The following is a 21,194-nucleotide window of genomic DNA, read 5'->3' as shown; positions in this document are numbered from 1 at the left end:
CGGCAGCACGACTGCAACAAGTAACTTGTGGTTCGGATCAACTTCGAGAATCAGAGAATTTCGGGAAGAATGTAGTTATGTTTTCAGACGTCACTCGGCTGCATAATGAGTTACTTTCCGGAGCACAGAAAGCGGCCGGATTGTTAACAAGCCCGAGGGCTCGTCTCGGACCCACTACGCTTTCGAAACTCAGCGCTCGGTATTGAGTGGAGTTCCCATTGTCCGCCGCCGGAGCACTATTAGGGTTCTTCCCACTGAAATAGAACAAGAACCTCTTTTACTGTCCGAAAGATGAACAACCACCTCCCACATATCAGATGTGAGTGCGGAGAGGTTGGACATTGTCTGCTCCACTCGTCTTAGCAAAGACGATGAAGCAAGTGTTTGTTTCGGTTGCTGTTCGGTCAAGAAAGATAGAATAGAAACCGCGAAACGTTTCCTAACTCGAGGGAATAAAATCGAATTAGTAAATGAATCACATTCTCAAAACACATCGTTTACACGATGATGCGAAATCCTCTCTGTACGTCAGATGTTTCTTTCAAACCTAAGCAAGATCCTAAGATACTGAAATTGCAAGAATGAGAAAAAAAATAGTCAAATCAATTCCTATAAATATAACTACAGCGAAAATCGAGTGCCTAAACTTTCACCGGCAGCGGCGGTCCATCTACCGCCACATATTTCTTCCAGTACCAATGTTGCTCCCAGACTTGGGACATCTCCTCGATTGGGATGTTCTTCGTCTCGGGCAGGAAGAAGTAGATGAAGGCGGTCATCACGGCGACGAAGAAGGCGAAGAATATGAAGAGGCCGAACTTCATGTGGCAGAGCAAGGTGAGGAAGATCTGCGCAACCAGGAAGGTGAAGAACATGTTGACGCACACGACGATGCTCTGAGCTGCCGACCGGATCTCCAGGGGGAATATCTCACTCGGCACCAGCCACCCTAGCGGCCCCCACGAGAAGGCAAAGCCGGACACGAAGACGCAGATGCAGATCACCACGACGATTGCGTACCACCCGGGGAGGTTGTCCACTTGGCCCGTCACCCCGAATTTCCAGCCGATCAGGGATGCCACCGCCACCTGTGCAATCACAACTGGTTAAATTTCTCGCGGAACGTAGGACATTTGCGACTAGACACAAAGGAACATCGAACACCAGTAGAGAGTTCTAAAGACACTTAATTAAGGATCCAAATCGGGTCGGATGAGACAGTAAGGATTGGATAGTCGAAGATTTCTAGTAAAGAGTGCGATGAGTCTAAAGATGTTTCTGTACCTGAAAGATGAGCATCAACCCACCACCCCAGAAGAAGAGACGGCGACGTCCCCACTTATCAGTTCCGTATACGGAGATGAGTGTTGCAACTACATTGACGCCACCGGTGATAAGCGCAGACATGAGCGATGCATCATTCCCGAACCCGATGGTGATGAATAGGACTGGCGCGTAGAACATGACCACATTGATCCCGGTAAGTTGCTGGAACATTGGGATAAGCACCGACATGATCAGGTGTGGCCGGTACTTCCTCTTCCTGAGTTTGCTCCACGGGTCCTTCACAGCCTCGGACGCCTTGCTCGCCTCCACAATGTCGTTGAACTCCGCCTCCACCTGGTGGTCAGAAACCCCCCGGATGCGCCGGAGCATGTCCCGCGCCTTGGTGGGATTGCCCTTCTCGAGGATAGAGTTGGGGGTGTTGGGGAGGATGAAGGCCAAGACGCCGATGATGAGGGCGGGGACCGCCGCGCCGCCGAGGCTCACGCGCCACCCTTGGCCGTTGGCCATCTTCTGGGTGAAGTAGTTGACCACGTTTGCGAACAGGATGCCCACTGTGATGGACAGCTGGAAGAGCACGTTGAGCGAGCCGCGGTGCTTGTATGGCGCCATCTCCGACACGTAGAGCGGCACGGACTGTGATTTTGAAGTACATGCACCACGTTGAGTTAGGTCGATTTCATTGATCATTCTCGTTTTGTTTACTTGTACGGAAGCATGGTTAAACTAAATCCAGGATTTAAGCAGATTACTTCTTTGCCAGTAGAGAGTAGTAATTAGTCATCTTTTCACAAGCAAAACTTATGAAAATTCGAGTAACAATGAATCTAGGTCAGCTAAAACAATGATGCCTTTAAAGGCATAAAACATACGCACAAGAATGGACATACATATGCGATGCAAAAAGAAAACTCGGTACAAAAATAGCGCAGTAACTAAGGAAATTTACCTGAGTCGCGAAGCCGACTCCGATGCCGAGCAGAATTCGGCCTATGATCAGCATAGCGATGTTCTGAGCAGCGGCATTGATGATAGCGCCACAGAGGAAGATTATGCCGCCTAGCAACATGGACCACCTTCGCCCCAAGCTCCTGGTCACCTTGGACGCAACGAACGAGGCCACGAGTGCTGCCAAGTAGAGCGACGACGTGAACATAGTCAGCGTGAAGCTGTCGAACTTGCAGTACTGGTTCGTGGACTGGTCCAACGCCTCCTTCCGGTACACGGCGGGGAAGAACCTCTTCAGGAACGGAGCCATGGATGTCACGCCGCCTAAGCGAATAAATCACGAGACCAAATCAGATAAAACTTGAAATTTCGACGCATACACCAGAAGAGGGAAAAAAGATAAAAGGGCCTGGTAAGATGAGAGCATTACCCGAAATACCGATGTCGTACCCGAATATCAAACCCCCCATGGCCGCCGCGATGCATGTGAAGAGAACGTAAGGGGTGACTTTCCCAGGATAATCCTTGGGGATGCCGCCGCCGCCTCCTCCTTGGATGCCGAAACCACCTGCCATTGCTATGAAACTGTAGAAAAACACGAGTATGGATTCGATGTCAATGGAGGGTCGATGAATTTATAGGCGTTCGGGGCGATCTTTGTTCAATCTCGACTATGAATTGGATTCCCACACGGACTAGGTCTTGTGTTCACAGAGTAAGAGTGACTCTTTAGTTAAGATAAAGACTGAGGAAAGATACAACGTAGGGATTGGTTCAGTTGCGAAATCCTATGATCTTACAATCAAGCAACCGATTTTTATGGATATCCGGAACGTCAAAAAAGGCAGAAATCAGATTTTTTTTTTTTTGAAAAATCAAAAAAAGAAAAGACCAGAAGGATAGGTCTATCCGGATTGTTGCAACTACCATCTATCGACAGTCTTTATCGTAAAGTCATGTTCTTCGTTTCATCATAAATACTTGGAATTACAATTATAATTAGACGTACATGGTCTTATTTATTCAAAAATTTATTGTACAGAGAAAATTTCAGCTTCATCTATTCTATGATTATTATTTTTTATTGTTGAATAAACGGTTTTTTTGTATATCGGAGCAGTGCTTTTGAATAATTAGATAAGGAGATAGAACTCTAGACCTCTTATGGATTTGATTAAGATTTTGGAAGATGATAATCCAACCAAATAGATTTGAATGATTAGATATTGTACTAGATAATCGTCGTTAAGCTCTTTTATCTCATATCATACATAGATAGATAGAGAGGAATAGATAGATAAGAAGAGTTTTATCCTACTCAATTGTTCGTGATTATCTCAATATGATTTGGGGTTACCTTAAATTGTACGGCTTCTGCCAATCACGCGCTGAACAACCTTCGTCAAATGTCAAGAAAAGGGGAAAACAGTCTAGAAAATTCTACACCTATTGTATGCAGATCAATTTTGGTCTAAACCTTTGAATATTGTCTATTTAGTCCTAAACCATTTCTAATGCGGCCAATTTAGTCCTCTCGACCAATTTAGACCGGAAAACAGCGTCATGGTTGTTGGTTGACACGGTCAACGATAATGTGGATAATGTTTACAATTTGTTTATAATTTTTCTCAAATATTATTTTATTTTTGCTTTCTCCTTTTTATTTTATTTTTTCTACCATTTTTTTTTCTCATGAAATGTGGCTGGTCGACGGCCATCTCTTGACACCCGATTTTTAATCAATATTTCTTTAGTTTTATTTTCCAAAATTCACTAAAAATTCACAAAAAATCAAAAAATTTAAAAATCAACATTGGAAGCCTTGGCCAAGCCTAAGGAACCAATTCGGAACAAAAAATAATTTTTTATATTTTTCACATTTTTTTAAATATTTTCGGAAAATAGGAAAATCTTTGAAAAATCATAAAAAATACTTTTTGAGGTCAAAAAAATACACAAAAATGTTCAATATTTTTATTTTAATTCCCTTTTCATATTGACCTCAAGAAAAATTAAAAATTGAGTTCAATTTTAGGTGTTCCTTCACAACGCCTAGAGTTGAATTTGCATAAAAAATACCAATTGAGTCTTTTTATTTGCAATTTTTGCACATTTTAGGTCTAGACATTCAATTGCAGTCCCTTTGACCTTCAATTTGATCAATTGCACCCACAATGGCGCGAATTGCACGAATTAGGCCAAATCCCCAAAGATGTTTGCAATTTAGTCCCTCAATTTGCCAATTTTTGAAATTACTTTAAATTGAGGGACCATCATGGTAAAATTGGACTATCCCCCTATGTCTTTATGCATTCCAAATCATTTGGCATAGGTCTCATAGTCCAATTTGATCGAATTGGCATCCAATTGAACTTTTCCCCAAATTGGGAATTTAGAAAAATTTGGGGCTTTTGTGCAAATTGATGGGAAATTTTGGGCAAAACCACTTTCCTAGATAATATCCAGGGTCCTAAGTCCAATTTTGAGGTTTAATTGCAAAAATTCCCCATCAATTATGGTTAATTTTGAAAATTGTACAAAGAACACTGTGCGAACCGGTTCGGACCGGTCGGACCGGTCGAACCGGTCCAAACAGATTCGTCTTCCCCAGCTCACCCGTGCCATTTACAGGTTCAACGGTGGACTTTGACGATCAAATTGGAGTTCAATTCCTGCTTAATTGGACCAATAGAGATGGGGCTTTGGTTCGTCGAGTCAAGGTCCGTCGATTGCCACCGGCGGCACGGCCAATGGCCGCCGGGGCACGGCGGAATCGATAATCAAAGCTCCCGGCGACCGAAAGTCAACCATTTCAAAACCAAGTGCAATTCTCACTCGTTTTGGACTCAACGGACTTCAAACGGCTTTGGACGGAATCTTAACGGTTCCGTCACCGTCCGGCGAGCCATCTTGCGCGTATGCACACGTGTGGATGGCTCGGCCAAACTCGCTCGTGCGCGCGCCATTTCAAAATTTGATATAAAAGGGGAGGAAGGTTCTCGACGCGGGGAGAGGTTCATTTGGTTCATCTCGCACCAGAATAGAGAGAGAAAGGGAGAAAAGAGGAGAGAGAAGCTCTCGTTGTGAAGACAAGCTCGAGTTGCGGACGAAGGTTCGGTGACTTCGCCGTCGTCGATTCAGACCAAATCGAGCCACCGGACCACCGCCGGAAGCTTCCTTGGACTTCCGGGAGTCGATCTAGCCAGCCCATTCAACCCGAGATCTCCAAAAACGGTGAGTAGACTTCTCAATCATCCTACTGTGCATCAATGGTAACTCGTCTTTGCGAGCGTAATCCTATCAATTAGTGTGTGCGTTTTTGTCCTCTCACATCACCGACCACGTTCGCACTTCGTTTTTGCATCGATCTCACGTAAAAACCCCGAGTCGGACCTCCAACCTCCCTCGCTTTGGTCGGACTTCGACCGGGCGATTCCAATGACTGCGGGCTCAATCAGAGCTCGAGGTAAGGTTCCTTAACTTGCATTTGATGTTTCTGAAGCTTGAATCGTATAGTTATGCTCTGTGATTTAAGATTGAACTACGAGATGTCGTGACTGTGCATAGCTCATATCTCGCGATTTATTGGATAAAATACTTTGATTTTTGACTATGCTAATATAGAGGTAAGATCGAGTCGACCGGCGGTGGTTTTGCGGCGATCCGGCGAGATCTCACCGTTGGATCTCGCCGGAAGCATTCTGACCGTCCATTCCGTTGTCGTCGCGGTGAAGAAGACGACCGACGTGGCGGTCAACGGGGTCAAACTGTCCGACGTGTCGCCCCGTGATTCGTCCATGTCATAGCTAACTAGGTTAGTCGTTGGCACGAATAAGCCTAGTCAGATCCAATCCAACGGTCATCGTAAATAGTTGGGTTTGATTTAGGGCCATCGGATTAGTCTTTTTGTATTTTCGGATATTAGATATATTAGGCAGAAAATAAAAAAATGTGAAAACGACGTCGTTCTATATAGGTGCTGCGACGTCGTTTAGAGTAGGAACTAAACGAACGGTCGGGATTACACCTAGGATCAATCCTAGCCGTTCATAGTGATAGTTAATTCGGCGTCGTTTGCATCATAAGGCATGAATGCGTCGTCGTTTATGCATATAAGCGAATGAACGGTCCGGATCGTGCTTCGGGTTTAATCGCAGCCGTCCATATGTTTGCTCAATGCGTCGTCGTTTAGTTTAGTGAGGATCGACGGCCGCGATGAAGTCTCGGGATCTAATCGTAGCCGTCCATGATTTTATAGGTACGGCGTCGTTTAGTGTAGAGCTCCAGAAGCGGCGTCGTTTTGTTTAGAGAAGAGCCGACGGCTGAGATTGATTCGCCGATTGATCTCAGCCGTCCATTCATTTTAGTATATTTCGGATATTAGGAATTAGTATTAAAAAAATCAAAAAATATAGTGTATATACATATATGGTGCCGTTTTTGTGTAGAGAGGGTCTGAGCGGGTCGGACCGGGTTGACCGGCCGTTGACCGGTTTGACCCGGTCCGGTTTATTAATAAAAAATAAAAAAAAATAAAAAGAAATTTCCGAAAAAATCCAAAAAAAATTGTAAAAATACTTAGAAAATTCATAAAAATTCCCAGATTTTTATAAAAAAATTCTAAAAAATTTCTAGATCGATTCGGGACTCATAAAGTCTAGATCGAGAATTTTGAGAATTCGAGGGTCGATCTGTGTCGATCCGGAAAATTCCTAACATTTTTAGAAAATAAATAAAAATTCCAAAAAAATAGAAAAAATTAGAAAAATTCTGAAAAATCACAAAAAATAGGAAATGGCCACATTCAACTGGCCAAATCGAAATTTTGTGATTTTCGGGTCCCGAACCCCAAAAATGACCATTCTACCCTTCTGGGCCTTCCGCCCCAAATTTTTACCAAACCACCCCGGAATGCAAACACGATATTTCCGTGGGTCGATAGGGTCATTTTAGACATGTCTGTATGATTTGATTGGTTGGATTGCTCGCGATTATATTGATTACACTTTTAGTTTCATGATTGCGATTGTTAGGATAGAAAATTCTCATCTACATGAATACTTAGGATTGTTAGGGCCTACCTCACCCGAAAGTCCATTTGCATGAATTCCTAGGTTAGAAAAACACTCGACATCGGTAACCGAAAGGGCGTCAATATGAAATTTGGCGTAACCAAGTCCCCGGACCCAAAAAATCTCTAGTTTTTTCGCGGAACCTAACGGTTTCTCCCGACCGTTCGGTAGGGTTTTCCAATCATACCCTTCAATAAATTGATCGGTGGCGACTCTAAAATTGCATGTACACATCGCACATGCCACCCGACCACACTAAGGTCGATATCGATATTTGATAAATTTTACCCGACATCGCGATTCGAGTAATGGGTCTTGGGAGAGACCCGCGATCCTAAAAGATCCCGCCGACGACCGGGGTTTTCTTCATATAAAAATCTAAAAAGGATCGGCTCGTTAACTCTCGCCCGGACGACGGAGGAGGGTCGCGACAGACCGGCGACTCCGCTGGGGAATGAATTTCGTAAGAGGACTTAAGCCGATAAAAATGTTGATTGTTTTCTATCCTCGTTTTTCTGCAGATGCTCTTGAAGATGAGGTACGTCCACTAACAAAAAGTGTTAAATGTTGATGCAGATGGGAGTTATAAGGGGTGATGTCTATGCTAACCATTTTTTATGCAGATATGGAGTTTCGGGTTGTGTGTTTATTTATGCAAATATTGAAGCGGTGTTTTGAATATAAATTGTTGTGCATGTCTTGCATATTTTGAGGATCACGACACCGCACACACAAGAGCCTAAACCCGAGCCGCGAATCACCTTTATAGGTCGCCATAAATAGGGATCGGTATGCGAAGCTCTTGTGTTTGATTGCACTTGGGTTGACCATATTTGATCCCGCTCGCTATGCAAGATTGATGGTCCTACCCACTTGTTGTTTGATTGCGTTTGTGGGCGGCCCATCGATTTGTATAGCGGGAGCCTTTTTAGGTCCATACCCGAGCCTTTTTGATTTCTTTAGAGTTAAACCTCACTTGTCTCATGTGCATGTGAAATGGACGGTTGGTATACCTAAAACCAAAAAACCCAAAAAAAGAGTAACATCGGTTGGTAAGGCTTTCTACCCTCTTTATTTTGAACTTGTAAATTTAAATTTTGCATATCATGCATTTTCACGACATGTCATCACAATTTGTAAGATCGTTTAAGTGATCGGGGTTGAAGGTCAAATTTTTTTTTTTTAGGATAGATGGCGCCCCAAAGTCATGTTGATGTATCCGACGTATTCACATGGGAGCGGAGGACCGTTCGACGCGAGGACCGAGTACTCGCTACATTTCGGGTTTTCGGATTTGTCCATGGACGGGAGCTCAATGGACGGAACCGCATCCGTAGCGAGAGTTGCGATTATACCCGTTGTGGACGACATTTGGAACTCAAGCGCGAAAAAGAAAGAATTTGGGAGTTGTACATGAAATTGGCGAAGAAGCCTCGTGCGACCAAGACGGCCCCAAAGTACTCCCCGATTAAGGAGAGGGAAGTCATCACCATATCCTCCGATGACGAAGAAGATGTCAAACTTCCCGATATAGTAGAGATTTCATCCAATGAGGATACCATTCCGATTGTCTAGTTTAGTACGACTTTGGGGCATTTTCTAGGTTTCATTATATTTTGAGTCGATTATGTACTTTCATCGACATTTATTGTCCGAACATCTTTAGATGCTATCATGTCCTATCCCTTTCGACTTTATTGTATTAGACTTGTAAATTCCATGAGTTGTCAAATTGTGGGCGACTTTCTACCCCGATTACGCTTAAACGATCCTAATCAAATTACATGCCATCTTTGGGTGGGATTAGGTCCATAACTACCCTATTTGGCTTATTTGGGTCAAGTGGGAGTAGTTCACCCTCATGTTACCAAAAGATGACATGGAATTTGGTTAGCACATTCGCATCACATTTCATGCATATGCATATTAAATTCGTGGTAATTGACTTTAGGATCATCATTTTTTGCATTTTTAGATCATGGGGAATGGAGACATCAAAGTCATCCCGGTACCGCGCAAGGAGCTTTCTATATGGTGGGATCGCCTCGACATCATCAACAAGGCCTACGTGGAAGGACGTCTGGGACGACTAGTTGATCTGATCAAAGTGGAGTATCAACTGGCTCTCATCCAAGCACTAGCCAAGACATGGGACGCACGCACGATGACATTTAACTTCCGAGAATTAGAATTGACCCCTACGCTCGAGGAATACACCGTTATTATCGGGGCCAAGTTTGAAGAACGTATAGCTCAACCCCCTCTAGACATGGACTCTACTCGTTCTTTATCGAGTTTCCTTCGCCTTAAAACTTCTGAGATTGAAAAAGTTTACAAGTCCAATTCTAACAAGTTCACCTTCTCGTTCCTTTTCGATAATTATTCCTCTTTACCCACCGAAACCGGTCATAAATCGGGAAAGGTGTTCATCTTGGCTTTCTTTGCATTTGTCTTATTCCCAACCTCTAGAACTACCTTTGATCCCGCCATAGTCCACATAGCCAGACAAGCATGTTGTTGCTGGGATTATTCGTACATGATCTTAGTTGAGACCTTTCTCTCCCTAAACCGTTCCAAAACATCAAAAAAGGCTGTTTTCCAAGCATCTAGTGGGCTACTCCACATGTGGTTCACTTCTCATATGAAGACTTTTCAACTCCGAGTGGAGTGTTACGAGATCAATGAACACGTTCACCCTCTTAGATCCTTTCTCAAATGTCAATCCCTTGTACCCAAACACTCGTTTAAAAAATGGGTTGAGCTATTGGACAATTTGAAACCCGAGCATATTAGATGGCGTCTAACTTGGCCTAAGATTGTGGAGGCTCGCATTATGGGTGTGGAAGATAGCCCTATTCCCCTATTGGGATGTACTCGAGCCGTGGCATATTACCCCATCCGAGTGGTGAGGCAATTTGGAGTTCTACAAGAGATACTACCGGATGTTTGTCCCGGGATCTTCTCGTTTGATATGACACGAGGAAAGCTCACTAAGGAAGCAAAGGAGTTGTATCGGGCCGAAATCAAACTTATACTTCACGCTTTGAAGAACTCACCGTTACAACAAGTTGAATGGCCGGATTATTTGGACGACGAGATGAACATTCATAGAGCCTCCAAGGAGTATATCCAGAAGTTTAAGGAGTATCGCCAATCAATGGTCGAGCCATATGTACCTGAGTGCGTATCTCCTCGGATTGAAGAAGTGGAGTCCTACGAGCCAGAGTATATAGTACCGTACGTACCGGGAGTAGAGCCATACATTCCCGAAGATCCGGAGCGGTGGATGTCGAAAGAGGGAGAAGACCCATACCCGTAGGATTCCGATGGATCAGAAGAGCAAGAGGAGTGGAAGCGTCCTCGACTTGGATAGATTCATTCCCCCATTTAGATTTTCGCATATTTGTTATCTTTTAGATACTTTTGAACAATTTGGTTTGTAATAGCTACATATTATTTCTTTTATGAGCACTCCATGCATACATATAGAGAAGTCAATTACCACGGATCAATGTCTCCAAATCCTTTAATATTTCCCATACTGATTTGATGTTCTGAAAACATGTGAGTGATAAATACGAGGACTCGTAGCAAAACGCGCAGATTAAGGATGGAACAAGAAGAGCTCGCACCTCGTGTGGGTAATCCGGAGAACCAGATGAATATGATCGCCACAATGGTGGCGGAGATGAAAGCGATGTTGATCGCTAGTCAAGGAAGATACCCCGTTGACCCTAATTCTCAAGCCCCCGCGAGCTCTTACGATGGAGCGAATGTTAATCCGGCACCCGCCGCTAGTCCCACTTTGAATCCGGAGCGACCACCTAAGGATCCTCTCGTTGTGATAGATCTGGAAAAGAAGGAGAAACAAGTCCTCAAAATGGAAGAGGAGATTAAAAGGCTGGCTAAGATCGAAGAGTGCCTGGCAAGTCGGGGTTATGAACTTTCGAGGTTCGACAAGGTTGCACCGTTTGAGAAGATATAGGTTCCCGCTGATTATAAGGAACAGGATTTTGTGAGGAAATACAATGGGACCAGGTGTCCCAAGGCGCACTTGAAGTATTATTTGCGCCGAATGTCGCAATTCTCGGACAACATCCCATTCTTGGTTAACACCTTCCAGGAAAGCCTATCTGGGGTAGCCCTGGCGTGGTTCATTGAATTGGAGCCAGAGAGGCTCGCCGATTGGGACAAACGGGCAGACAAGTTCCTTCGACAATACAAGTTTAACACTCTAACCGCCCTCACTAGAGAGGACCTTCCGAGAACCGTAAAGGGAAAGAATGAGGCCGTTCGCGCCTACGCCCAGAGATGGAGAGCATTGGCTGTGCAGGTAAAGCCGCCCGTCCCAGAAGAAGAACTAATAGACCTATTTCTCAAGGCCCTTCCCTTTGAGTTTTTCGACAAGCTGAACACCTCCGGGTGTCGGACATTTGCGCACCTGATCAAGGTGGCGGAGCGCCATGAGTGGGCACCGAAAGAAAAGAAAATACCCGAAGCGCCTTTCGGACGCCAATACCCTTTGAAAAGGGATAATAGGGAGCAAACTAGAGAAGTAGCTTTTGTCCCTAACCCGCCAAAGCCTAAAAATTTCTCACCTTCTATCCCTACCTAAGGAACATCCTCCCGGGCCGCCTCCAAACCACCAGAATTTAGAAAAAAGAACCAAATTATTTTCACCCCTCTACCCCGACCCTTATCCAAATTATTACCTATGCTGCTAGAGAATCGCCCGGTTGCAAAAGAGCCACCTAGAGCTCACCCGCCAAGATTTCCCGGGTTTGATGAGACCCGGACATGCATATACCATATGGGAGAAAAGGGATATAATGTGGACAACTGTCTCGCTCTCAAATTTAAAGTACAAGCATTGATTGACGGTAAGGTTCTGGAGTTTGATAAAGCTGAACCGAATGTGCAACGGAACTCGTTACACGAGCATCGCGAGGTGAACGCGATTTTCCGAGACGAAGAGGAAGAGGTTTTGGAGTTCATAGTGGATATGGGTAAAATGCGGGATGTCTTGACATTGGCCTCACAATACCCGGAAGGAGAAAGTATTTCCCGGGAGCAAAATGGGGCTTGCTTAGAAAAGTTGATCAATCCGGGCGTCATAGGAAAAATGGAAGATGTCGCTTTCAAGGGGACCTACATGGCGGTGGACATGTTGTCCGAGGAATTTGCGATGAAACCTACGAGGGGAGCTGCTTGGAAAATACCCTCGGGATATTTGATGAACATCAAAGATGGCCAGGAAATTGAAGAGATAGACGAATATGAAATCCGTCTGGATAAGGCCCGCCGAGGCGATAGAAGATTTTTACAAAGGGCCCTAGAGAGAGGCGAGATAGTGGATAACCTCGGAGAAGATAGTGGCGGTTACAACTTTAAAGTGTTGTATTCTCGCTCCCCGAGTTTCTTTGTGGACTCTGGAAAGGTTGTTCCCGATGGGTGGGGTGGAATGGATGACCCCGAAAGTGAGGAATTTGTGGGAACGGTTGATGAAGTTAAAGATCAAGAGGCCCCTCAGAATGATCAAGATAATCGGGAGGTAGATATGCGGGTTTCTAATTTAGAAACTTACATGCGTCATTTGACAAACATGGTGGCGAATTTGTCACAATTGATGACCAAAGGAATACCATGGCGGTAGAAGAGAGCATGCAGGTTCTGGAGATACGGCGGGCTATAGACACACAAAATCGAAAGATCGCTCTACTGTAAGAACAAGGAGATGACGTGTCAAGAAAGATGAATGAGTTGAAAGAGCTGATTACGCCACTTACTCGGGCAAGAAATGTTCCGCCTCAAGGCGCGAACCCGAGAGTGGTCTTCCGCACGAAGTATAATGGCGCCGGGTGTCCTCCGGCGCATATCTCGTATTATCTTCGCCAAATGGTTGGCCATCATGAAGATGATGGAACACCGATCCGGAATTTTGGACATAGTCCGACGGGCCCCGCACCGGTATGGTTCCAATCGATCGATCCGGACCGGGTCCCAAGGCGAGAGGAATTTTCAGAACACTTCATACGGCACTTTGAAGCTGGAATCAGAGGTTATTTCACTAAAGCTAATTTGTTGAACATCCGGAAAGGTGAAGATGAGAGTTTTGAACTCTTCGCTAAGAGATGGAAGAAACATGCTGCGATGGTGCAACCGCCACTGTCAGAAAGGGAAATGCTGGAGTTCGTATCGAAATCACTTCCGGCGGAATACTTTGACCGCATGTATGCGTACACGTACTCGTCATTCCAACATTTAGTGGAAATCGGCATGAGGATTGAAGGAATTATCTTGAGAGTCAGAAGGGAAAGGCAAAGGGAACTGAATGAAGAAAATGCCACGCTGGTAAGGCCAGGTCCAGAACATAACCCTAATAATGTCCATGAAGATGAGATGATCAGAATGGTAGATACTCCGATTCGTTTTATCATTGATCTGAATAAGGTAGACAGTTGGGAAGCATCCACTTGAGAAAAGCCGTCAACCTCCGAATCACCTCGGGAAGAGATCAGACCGGTAAAGATTAAATTACCGCTTGTGGAGGAATATAACTCAAGGGCAGTTCATCGGGATTATGGAACAGGTGAGATTGACGCCATAATGAGATCGGGAAGATGTTATCCACCGAGAGAGGCGGATTCCGAAAAGAAAGTCCCGACTGCAGAAGAGGTCGAGAAGTTGCAATCGGTCGTGAGGACCGGTAAATATGAGGTCGTTGATCAACCGAGGAAAATGCCGGCACAGATTTCCTTCTTGGATCTCTTCAAGAATTCCGAAAAGCATAAGAATGCCCTCTTGAAAGTGCTGGATGAGGTGCGTGTTCCGGAGACAATTAATGAAGTGCAACTAGGAGATTTCGTGGGAGCTATCCTCTTGAAAGACCAGATATCCTTCTCGGATGAAGACTTCCCGAAAGAAGGGCGGGTCCATAACAAAGCCCTCTATATTCTTGTGAGGTGCCACGGGAAGGAGGTTCCTCACGTCCCGATTGATAACGGTTCTGCTTTTAACCTATGTCCTCTAAGCACTTTGAGAAGCTTGGGGATAAATGGAGACCTCGTCAAGACATCCGTGACGCCCGGGAAATTCGAACGATGTAATTTTCCCAAATTCAATAAAGAGGAAGACATTGCATTTTAGTCGGTGCAAATTTTTGGATCGCAAGGACACAAGTGACGAATTTTGAACAATTCCCGAAATGTCGTTCGATTTCGATTGGGTCTCGAAATCGATCGTGGTCGCCGCGAATTAGGATTTTTATTCGTCGCGCCTAAACTGTTCCGGACCGAAATTAGCCCGTGAAAATCCAAATTTTATTCCCAACCGGTTGAGCCAAAAATCTGATTAGTCCCGATTTATCAAAAAACCGTTTCGGCCTTGGATATTATGCATAAGAGACAGAAAATTTTAATTTGAGTGACCCGTGGGCCCCACCCAGTCAAATCTGGTCAGCCCCTCGATCAACCGGTCAAAGCCCACGTGGGTCTTCTCTCTCTCCTCCCCTCCTCTCTCTCTCTCCCGTTGCTCTCTCTCTCCCCCTGCACTTGCGCGACCTCCTCCCCCTTGAACCGAACACCCAGCCTCCTTCCTCGGCAATTTCGTGCGACCACCAACCCGAACCTTCACCTCCGACTTCCAGCCTCCTCTGCCGCCACCTCACTTCCCTCCGGCCGCCGCGGGACTCGCCGGACCGCCACAGAAGCCTCCCGATGTTGGACTGCCCCGTTGCACGTCCGTGGGCGTTTTGGGCTGCTCCGACCACCCCGAGCCGCTTCCGGCCGCCACCCACCACCATTCCACTTCCCTCTCAACCCCCAGAAGCAGTTCCACAGCCGTGTGTCGCTCGCGCCGTCCCGATTCAGCCCCGAACAGACCCGTCGCCCAACATCCCCTATTTTCGCGTCGACGATTCGCGCCGCTATTTCGGGCTCCTTCGCCGTGACCCACCGCCCGCCGACCACCCTAAACGGTCACCCTCAACCTCTCACAGCTCCATGAAGTCGTTGGGAGCCGGCCGCCGCCCGTAGAGCTCGATTTGAGCCCCGATCGGACCTCCCCTGTTTCGCGCCCGTTTCCCCTGTTTTCTGCGCGATTCTGTACAGCCGCTGTTCGGCCGCTTCCGACCGTTGTCCGCCGCCCCCAGCTGGTCCCGAAGGTCGTCCTCCACCTGTAGGTGAGTCCCCCAGCCTTCCCCAGCCTCGCCTCAGCCCGTGAGATCGATTTTCCTCCCAAATTCAGCCCGGTTTCCCCTGTTTTACCTCCGTTAATTCTGTTTTTCAGCTTCCGTCGCTCGCCGGACCTCCAATCGCCGAGCCGCCACCGTTTGCAGCAATTTCACCGCCGAACTCGTCATCGCTTTCGGCCGTGAACAGTGTCGCCGGAACAGTGCCGCCGGTGAACAGTGTTTCCGGCGTGAACAGTGTTTTCCCGCGTGAATAGTGAATTTCGGCCCCGACCTCGAAATTCGTGCCCGACCCGACCTCGACCGCCATTGTTGGTGAGTTGACCCTAATCCTTGGTTAGGGCGCTAATTGCGCCTAGAATTAGTTAGTTAGTCGGTAGGGCATTTAGGTAGATTTGATTATGGTCGGATTAGTTAGAAACCCGGTTTAGGGTAAATGACCATAATCGATTAAATTAGAATTGTCTGTGGCTAATTGATGTTAGACGAATTTGACGGTATGTTGTGATTTGATCGCGAGCGAGCGATAGGTTAAGGACGAGCGATCGATTAGCGACTATAAATCAAATTGGCTAATTAATGACTCTGGCACGAAATTGAGCCTTTATGTGGCCTAATCGAATTGGTTTATTCGTGTTGAATTGATGGCTTTGTTTGGGCGGATCGCCATGTTGAAATGTTGATTTGAGTATCCCGGATGCTCGTTGAGTGAATTGGCGTCCGCTTGGGAATTAATTGTTCTGTGTGTCTTTGCGGTGTCTATTTGGTAGTCTGCATATGCATATGACCGTGTGCAAGATCAAAGACATATTTTAGCATGAAAATGGCCTTGGGGCCGAGTCTTTGAGCACGTACGTGTGAGCATCCGGCCTAAATCAAAGAGAATAAATTGATTGATGTGTCGGGTGTGTTGTATGGTCATATGACGGAACGATGATGGGTTTTCCTGGCAAGTTCGTCCTGTACACATAGTACACCCCGTACCATTTTTATGGAACCGCACGACTTGCCGGAAGCACGATAATTCATGCCCCGTATGGTACGTACGGTTTTAAGGGATTATGGGATGCCGGTCGCAGCTTGTGATGGACCGAAGCCCCGTATAGGGATGCCCACTTACCGTGCCGTGCCGGGTGCACTGGATACACCGCTTGTAGTAGCCGTTGCCGAGAGGGAAAAGGAACGTAGCCCGGTCCTGCCCCGGAAGAATGCGGGATCGCATTAATTGTGAGAGTCGATCACGCCGGACGCGTGGATCCTCATCATTGTGGCGCTATGAGCGCGATCATCGTTAATAAATGAACTTGTGTGGTGTCCAGTGCATACTTGTGAGTGTGATGCGTATTCGATTGATTGTCTGATGTGGCTGTTGGGTTGAGTCAAGCATTGCATTATGTGTGGCTCAAGACCGGTAAGTATGCATGTGGGTGATTATTACCGTGTGATATGATGGCTGGATATATGTCTATATCGTGATTTTTATAATCCTCGTGTTTAGGAGGTTACGGTGAATCGGTGTCCTAACCGAGCTTAGGCTTGATTCACTGAGATTTATATCTCACCCCGTTGTGGGAACCACTTTGAGGTTCCAAGTGATGGAGCTTTATGGATACCAAGGCCAAGTTATGAGAGTAGTCTTTTGGAGTAGATGAGAAGTTAACCTTATTGACCTGGTAACCTTTTGAGATCTTAGTGAGCCGCCCCGAAGTATGGGGTTGTATATGTTTCTGTAGCTCGGTAGGGTTAAGACTCATCTGCTGTCTTGTAACCGTACATGTCACCTTTTGACTATTTGCCTCGGTATGTATCTCCCGCTACGCTATCCCCGTTTGTTTATATATTGTCTAGGAGTAAACCATTTCCACTTGCGTATATAATTGAAAGGTCGATAACGCGCCCGGGACATTATCCTTCGTGACCTCGTGGCGATTTGGTAGGGATGTCGCGGGCTCGAGAGTCGGGGCGTGACATCCCCGCCCGAGGTGGTATCAGAGCAAGGTCGGCCTGATCTATCCGGTCATTGGCCTAGAGTAATAAGGAGCGATGGGATATGGGATAGTTAGTATGACTTTTATCGCTATGCATGTGATTGTTATTGCGTGTTAAGTTTTGGGGTCGCCTTCTGACCGCGTTTTGCTTTGGGGTAAGCAGGACTCCGCATCATTTCTGCATAATGAGCGGGCGCGGTAGAAGAGCACCTCGAGCACCCCGAAGGAGGCTTGTGAGGCCGGTAGATGAGATCGCCGATGTTGGAGCGGCACCTCCCGTCGCACCTCCCGTAGCTGGTCCCGCTCGGCAAGAACCGACTATGGCAGAAGTTATGCAAGCTTTAGGAGCTATGGGGGAGTTGATAGGATAGCAGATAAGGACTCAAAATGTCGCTGTCGCCGCTGCTGAGCCCCACCCGTAGTTCCACCTGTAATTCCGCCGGCGGATGTGCCACCCGTGGCTGTAGTTGAGGATCGTAAGGCTCAAAAGATGGTGGAACAGTTTCTCAAGTTAAAGCCACCGCAGTTCACTGGAAGTGGAGACCCCGAGGCTGCTACCCAATGGATTGAAGGATTGGAAAAAGTGTTCAACTTGCTTAGATGCTCGAATGAGGATAAGGTGGTCCCGGCCGTTTATCAACTAGAAGGTAACGCCAGTACTTGGTGGAGAGCTATCGGGGATAGAATTTTCCCGGAAGGTACGGTCCCGGTGTGGGATACCTTTGTGGAGGCCTTTAATAACAAGTATTTCTCGAGAACAACGAGAGAGCGAAAGATGGCCGAGTTCGTCCGCCTCCGCTGTGAATCGATGACCGTCGATCAATATGAAGCTAAGTTCTCGGAATTATCTAAGTTTGCCCCGAGATTGATTGAGGACCCCGAGGATAGGGCTAGAAGATTCGGGGACGGGCTGAAGCCCTAGATTAAGAGTGTACTAGCGCCGTTCAATCTTCGGGACTATGATGACCTTTATGAGAGGGTGCTGATAGTGGAGCAAGACTTGGTTGAGAGGACCGCCGCATCCGGGTCGCGGTTTACGTCCTCAAGTAGATTTGAGAAGAGGCAAGGGAAGAAGCCTATGTATGGAGCGAGACATCACATCCCACCCAATCGTAGAGGAGCGATCAATAAACCTGTTTTCCGCCAGAGTGAGGCGTGCAATCAGTATCACCAGAGACATGGACCGGGTCCGTGCCCGTATAGGAATGGAGCTCGCTTTGGATGTGGCCAGGTGGGCCATCAGGTGAAGGATCGCCGCGAGAGGCGGCGAGGAAGGCAGGTGCCACAACCGAGAGGACCGCTAAGGGGAGCCGCGCCACAAAACTTCCAGAATCGTCCACAGGCTCAAGGAAGGGTGTTTGCTGTCACCCGTGAAGAGGCGAAGGATTCGCCGACCGTTACAGGTACGGTCCTCTTGCATAATCAAGTCGCCTATGCTTTGTTTGATCCGGGTGCTACGCATTCCTTTGTTGTTGATGGATTTGTTAAACTGGCTGATTTGAGTGTAGTACCATTAGATGTTGTTTTTAAGGTTTCTACGCCTTTAAAGGATAGCGTAGTGGCTGCAAATGGATGTCCTAACCGTAGGCTGATTATAGATGGACATGAGGGTAGAATAGACTTGATTGTGCTGGAAATGTATGACTTTGATGTGATTGTTGGGATGGATTGGTTGATGAAGCAAAAGGCAGTAGTGGATCATTATTGTAAGGCCATCCAGTTTAACCCGTTGGATGGAATAGGTTTTGAATTTGTTGGGAATAGAGGTGGAACCTCAACCTTGTTGATTTTGTCATTGGAAGCGACGCGTCTGTTGGAAAGGGGATGCCAAGGGTATTTGGCGACCGTATTGGATGTATCGGTTGAGGAACCGAAGATTGAGGACATCACAGTAGTTCGCGAGTTTCCGGATGTCTTTCCTCGGGAATTGCACGGTTTACCGCCGAAAAGGGCGATAGAATTTGTAATAGAGTTAGCTCCCGGGACGGAGCCGATCTCTAAAGCGCCGTATAGGATGGCGTTGTCGGAACTCAAGGAATTGAAGGTGCAGATGCAAGAACTGTTGGATAAAGGATTTATCCGCCCCGGTGCATCGCCATGGGGAGCACCGGTATTGTTTGTTAAGAAAAAGGATGGTTCTATGAGGTTGTGTATAGATTACAGGCGGTTGAATCAAGTAACGATCAAGAATAAATACCCACTGCCTAGGATTGATGATCCGTTCGATCAGTTGCGGGGAGCATCGGTGTTTTCTAAGATTGATCTACGGACGGGCTACCATCAGTTGAGGATAAGGAAAGAAGATATACCGAAGACGGCATTCGGGACGCGCTATGGACACTATGAGTTCACGGTAATGCCGTTTGGTCTTACAAATGCTCCTGCTGCTTTTATGGATCCGATGAACAGGGTGTTCAAAGAGTTCTTGGATCTCTTTGTGATTGTATTTATAGACGACATTCCGGTGTACTCGAAGAGCCTAGAGGAGCACGAGCAACATCTGAGGGTAGTTTTGGAAACTTTAAGGGTACATCGGCTTTATGCGAAGTTTAGCAAGTGCAAGTTTTGGTTAACTCGTGTGGCATTCCTAGGCCACGTGGTTTTCGGAGAAGGAATTGAAGTAGATCCATCGAAGATCGAGGCGATTATGGATTGGCCAAGACCGACGACAAGAATCGAGATTAGAAGCTTTTTGGGATTGGCAGGCTACTATAGACGATTTGTGGAGAAGTTTTCCGCTATAGCCTCGCCTGTGACTAAGTTGTTGAAGAAGGATGTGAAGTATGAATGGACAGACCGGTGCGAGCGTAGCTTTCAAGAGCTTAAACATAAGGCGACTACGGCTCCCGTGTTGACTATTCCGTCCGGTCCTGGAGGATTCGAGATCTATAGTGACGCGTCTCTCGTAGGTGCGGGTTGCGTGCTGATGCAACATGGAAGAGTGGTAGCTTATGCATCTTGCCGCTTGAGACCCCACGAGTTGAACTATCCAACGCACGACCTGGAGTTGGCTGCGGTCGTGTTCGCCTTGAAGATCTGGAGGCATTATTTGATCGGAGAAAGTTTTCAAGTGTATACCGATCATCAGAGCTTGAAGTACCTGTTCTCTCAGAAAGAGTTGAACATGAGGCAACGCCGATGGATGGAGCTTCTTAAGGATTATGATTGCGAGATCTTGTATCATCCGGGCAAGGCGAATAAGGTTGCAGATGCCCTAAGTAGGAAATCGATGATTGCTCAATTGTGTGTACATGAATGGCGTTTGCTTGGACAAGTGAGAGACTCGGACTTTAAGTTGGAGATTAGTCGTCTGTCGAGCCTAGTGGCTACTTTGAGAATTGAGCCAGAAGTGCGGACTAGAATTAAGACCCCGTAGTCGACGGACACCACTATTCAGAAGATTCTTCAAGAGGACGCAGCTAAGCGAAGGGTCGATTTTCAAGTGGCCGAGGATAGGATATTAAAGTTTAGAGGACGTTTAGTTGTGCCGCTCGATGAAAGTTTAAGGGAGGATATCTTATCGGAGGCACATTGTAGCAATTATAGTATCCATCCGGGTAGTACGAAGATGTATCAGAATCTGAAGCAACACTACCGGTGGAATGGCATGAAAGCGGATATAGCCAAGCATGTGGCTAAGTGTTTGACATGTCGGCAGGTTAAGGCGTAGCACTGTAAACCTGGAGGTTTGTTGCAGCCTTTAGAGATTCCGGA

The 21,194-nt window shown here is 46.5% G+C and overlaps 2 protein-coding genes across 2 annotated transcripts; one reads left to right on the top strand and one right to left on the bottom strand.

Moving 5' to 3' along the window:
* Positions 1–466: 466 nt before the first annotated feature.
* Positions 467–2,901, bottom strand: LOC115726965 (sugar transport protein 1-like). The gene is made up of 4 exons (XM_030657067.2): positions 2,663–2,901; positions 2,234–2,556; positions 1,285–1,920; positions 467–1,088 (listed from the first exon to the last, which is right to left on the bottom strand). The coding sequence occupies exons 1-4, from the start codon at positions 2,805–2,807 to the stop codon at positions 642–644; spliced, it is 1,551 nt and encodes a 516-aa protein (XP_030512927.1). The 5' UTR covers positions 2,808–2,901; the 3' UTR covers positions 467–641.
* A 15,069-nt stretch (positions 2,902–17,970) lies between these two features.
* On the top strand, positions 17,971–18,402 carry LOC115731165. The gene has a single exon (XM_030661802.2). It carries the CDS (start codon positions 17,971–17,973, stop codon positions 18,400–18,402), a length of 432 nt encoding a protein of 143 aa, XP_030517662.2.
* Positions 18,403–21,194: the final 2,792 nt, after the last annotated feature.

The sequence above is a fragment of the Rhodamnia argentea genome, chromosome 7 (genome assembly GCF_020921035.1).
Source record: "Rhodamnia argentea isolate NSW1041297 chromosome 7, ASM2092103v1, whole genome shotgun sequence".
Taxonomy (NCBI): Eukaryota; Viridiplantae; Streptophyta; class Magnoliopsida; order Myrtales; family Myrtaceae; genus Rhodamnia; species Rhodamnia argentea.
The sequence above is the reverse complement of the archived record's forward strand: the minus strand, read 5'-3'. Positions and strand labels throughout refer to the sequence as shown.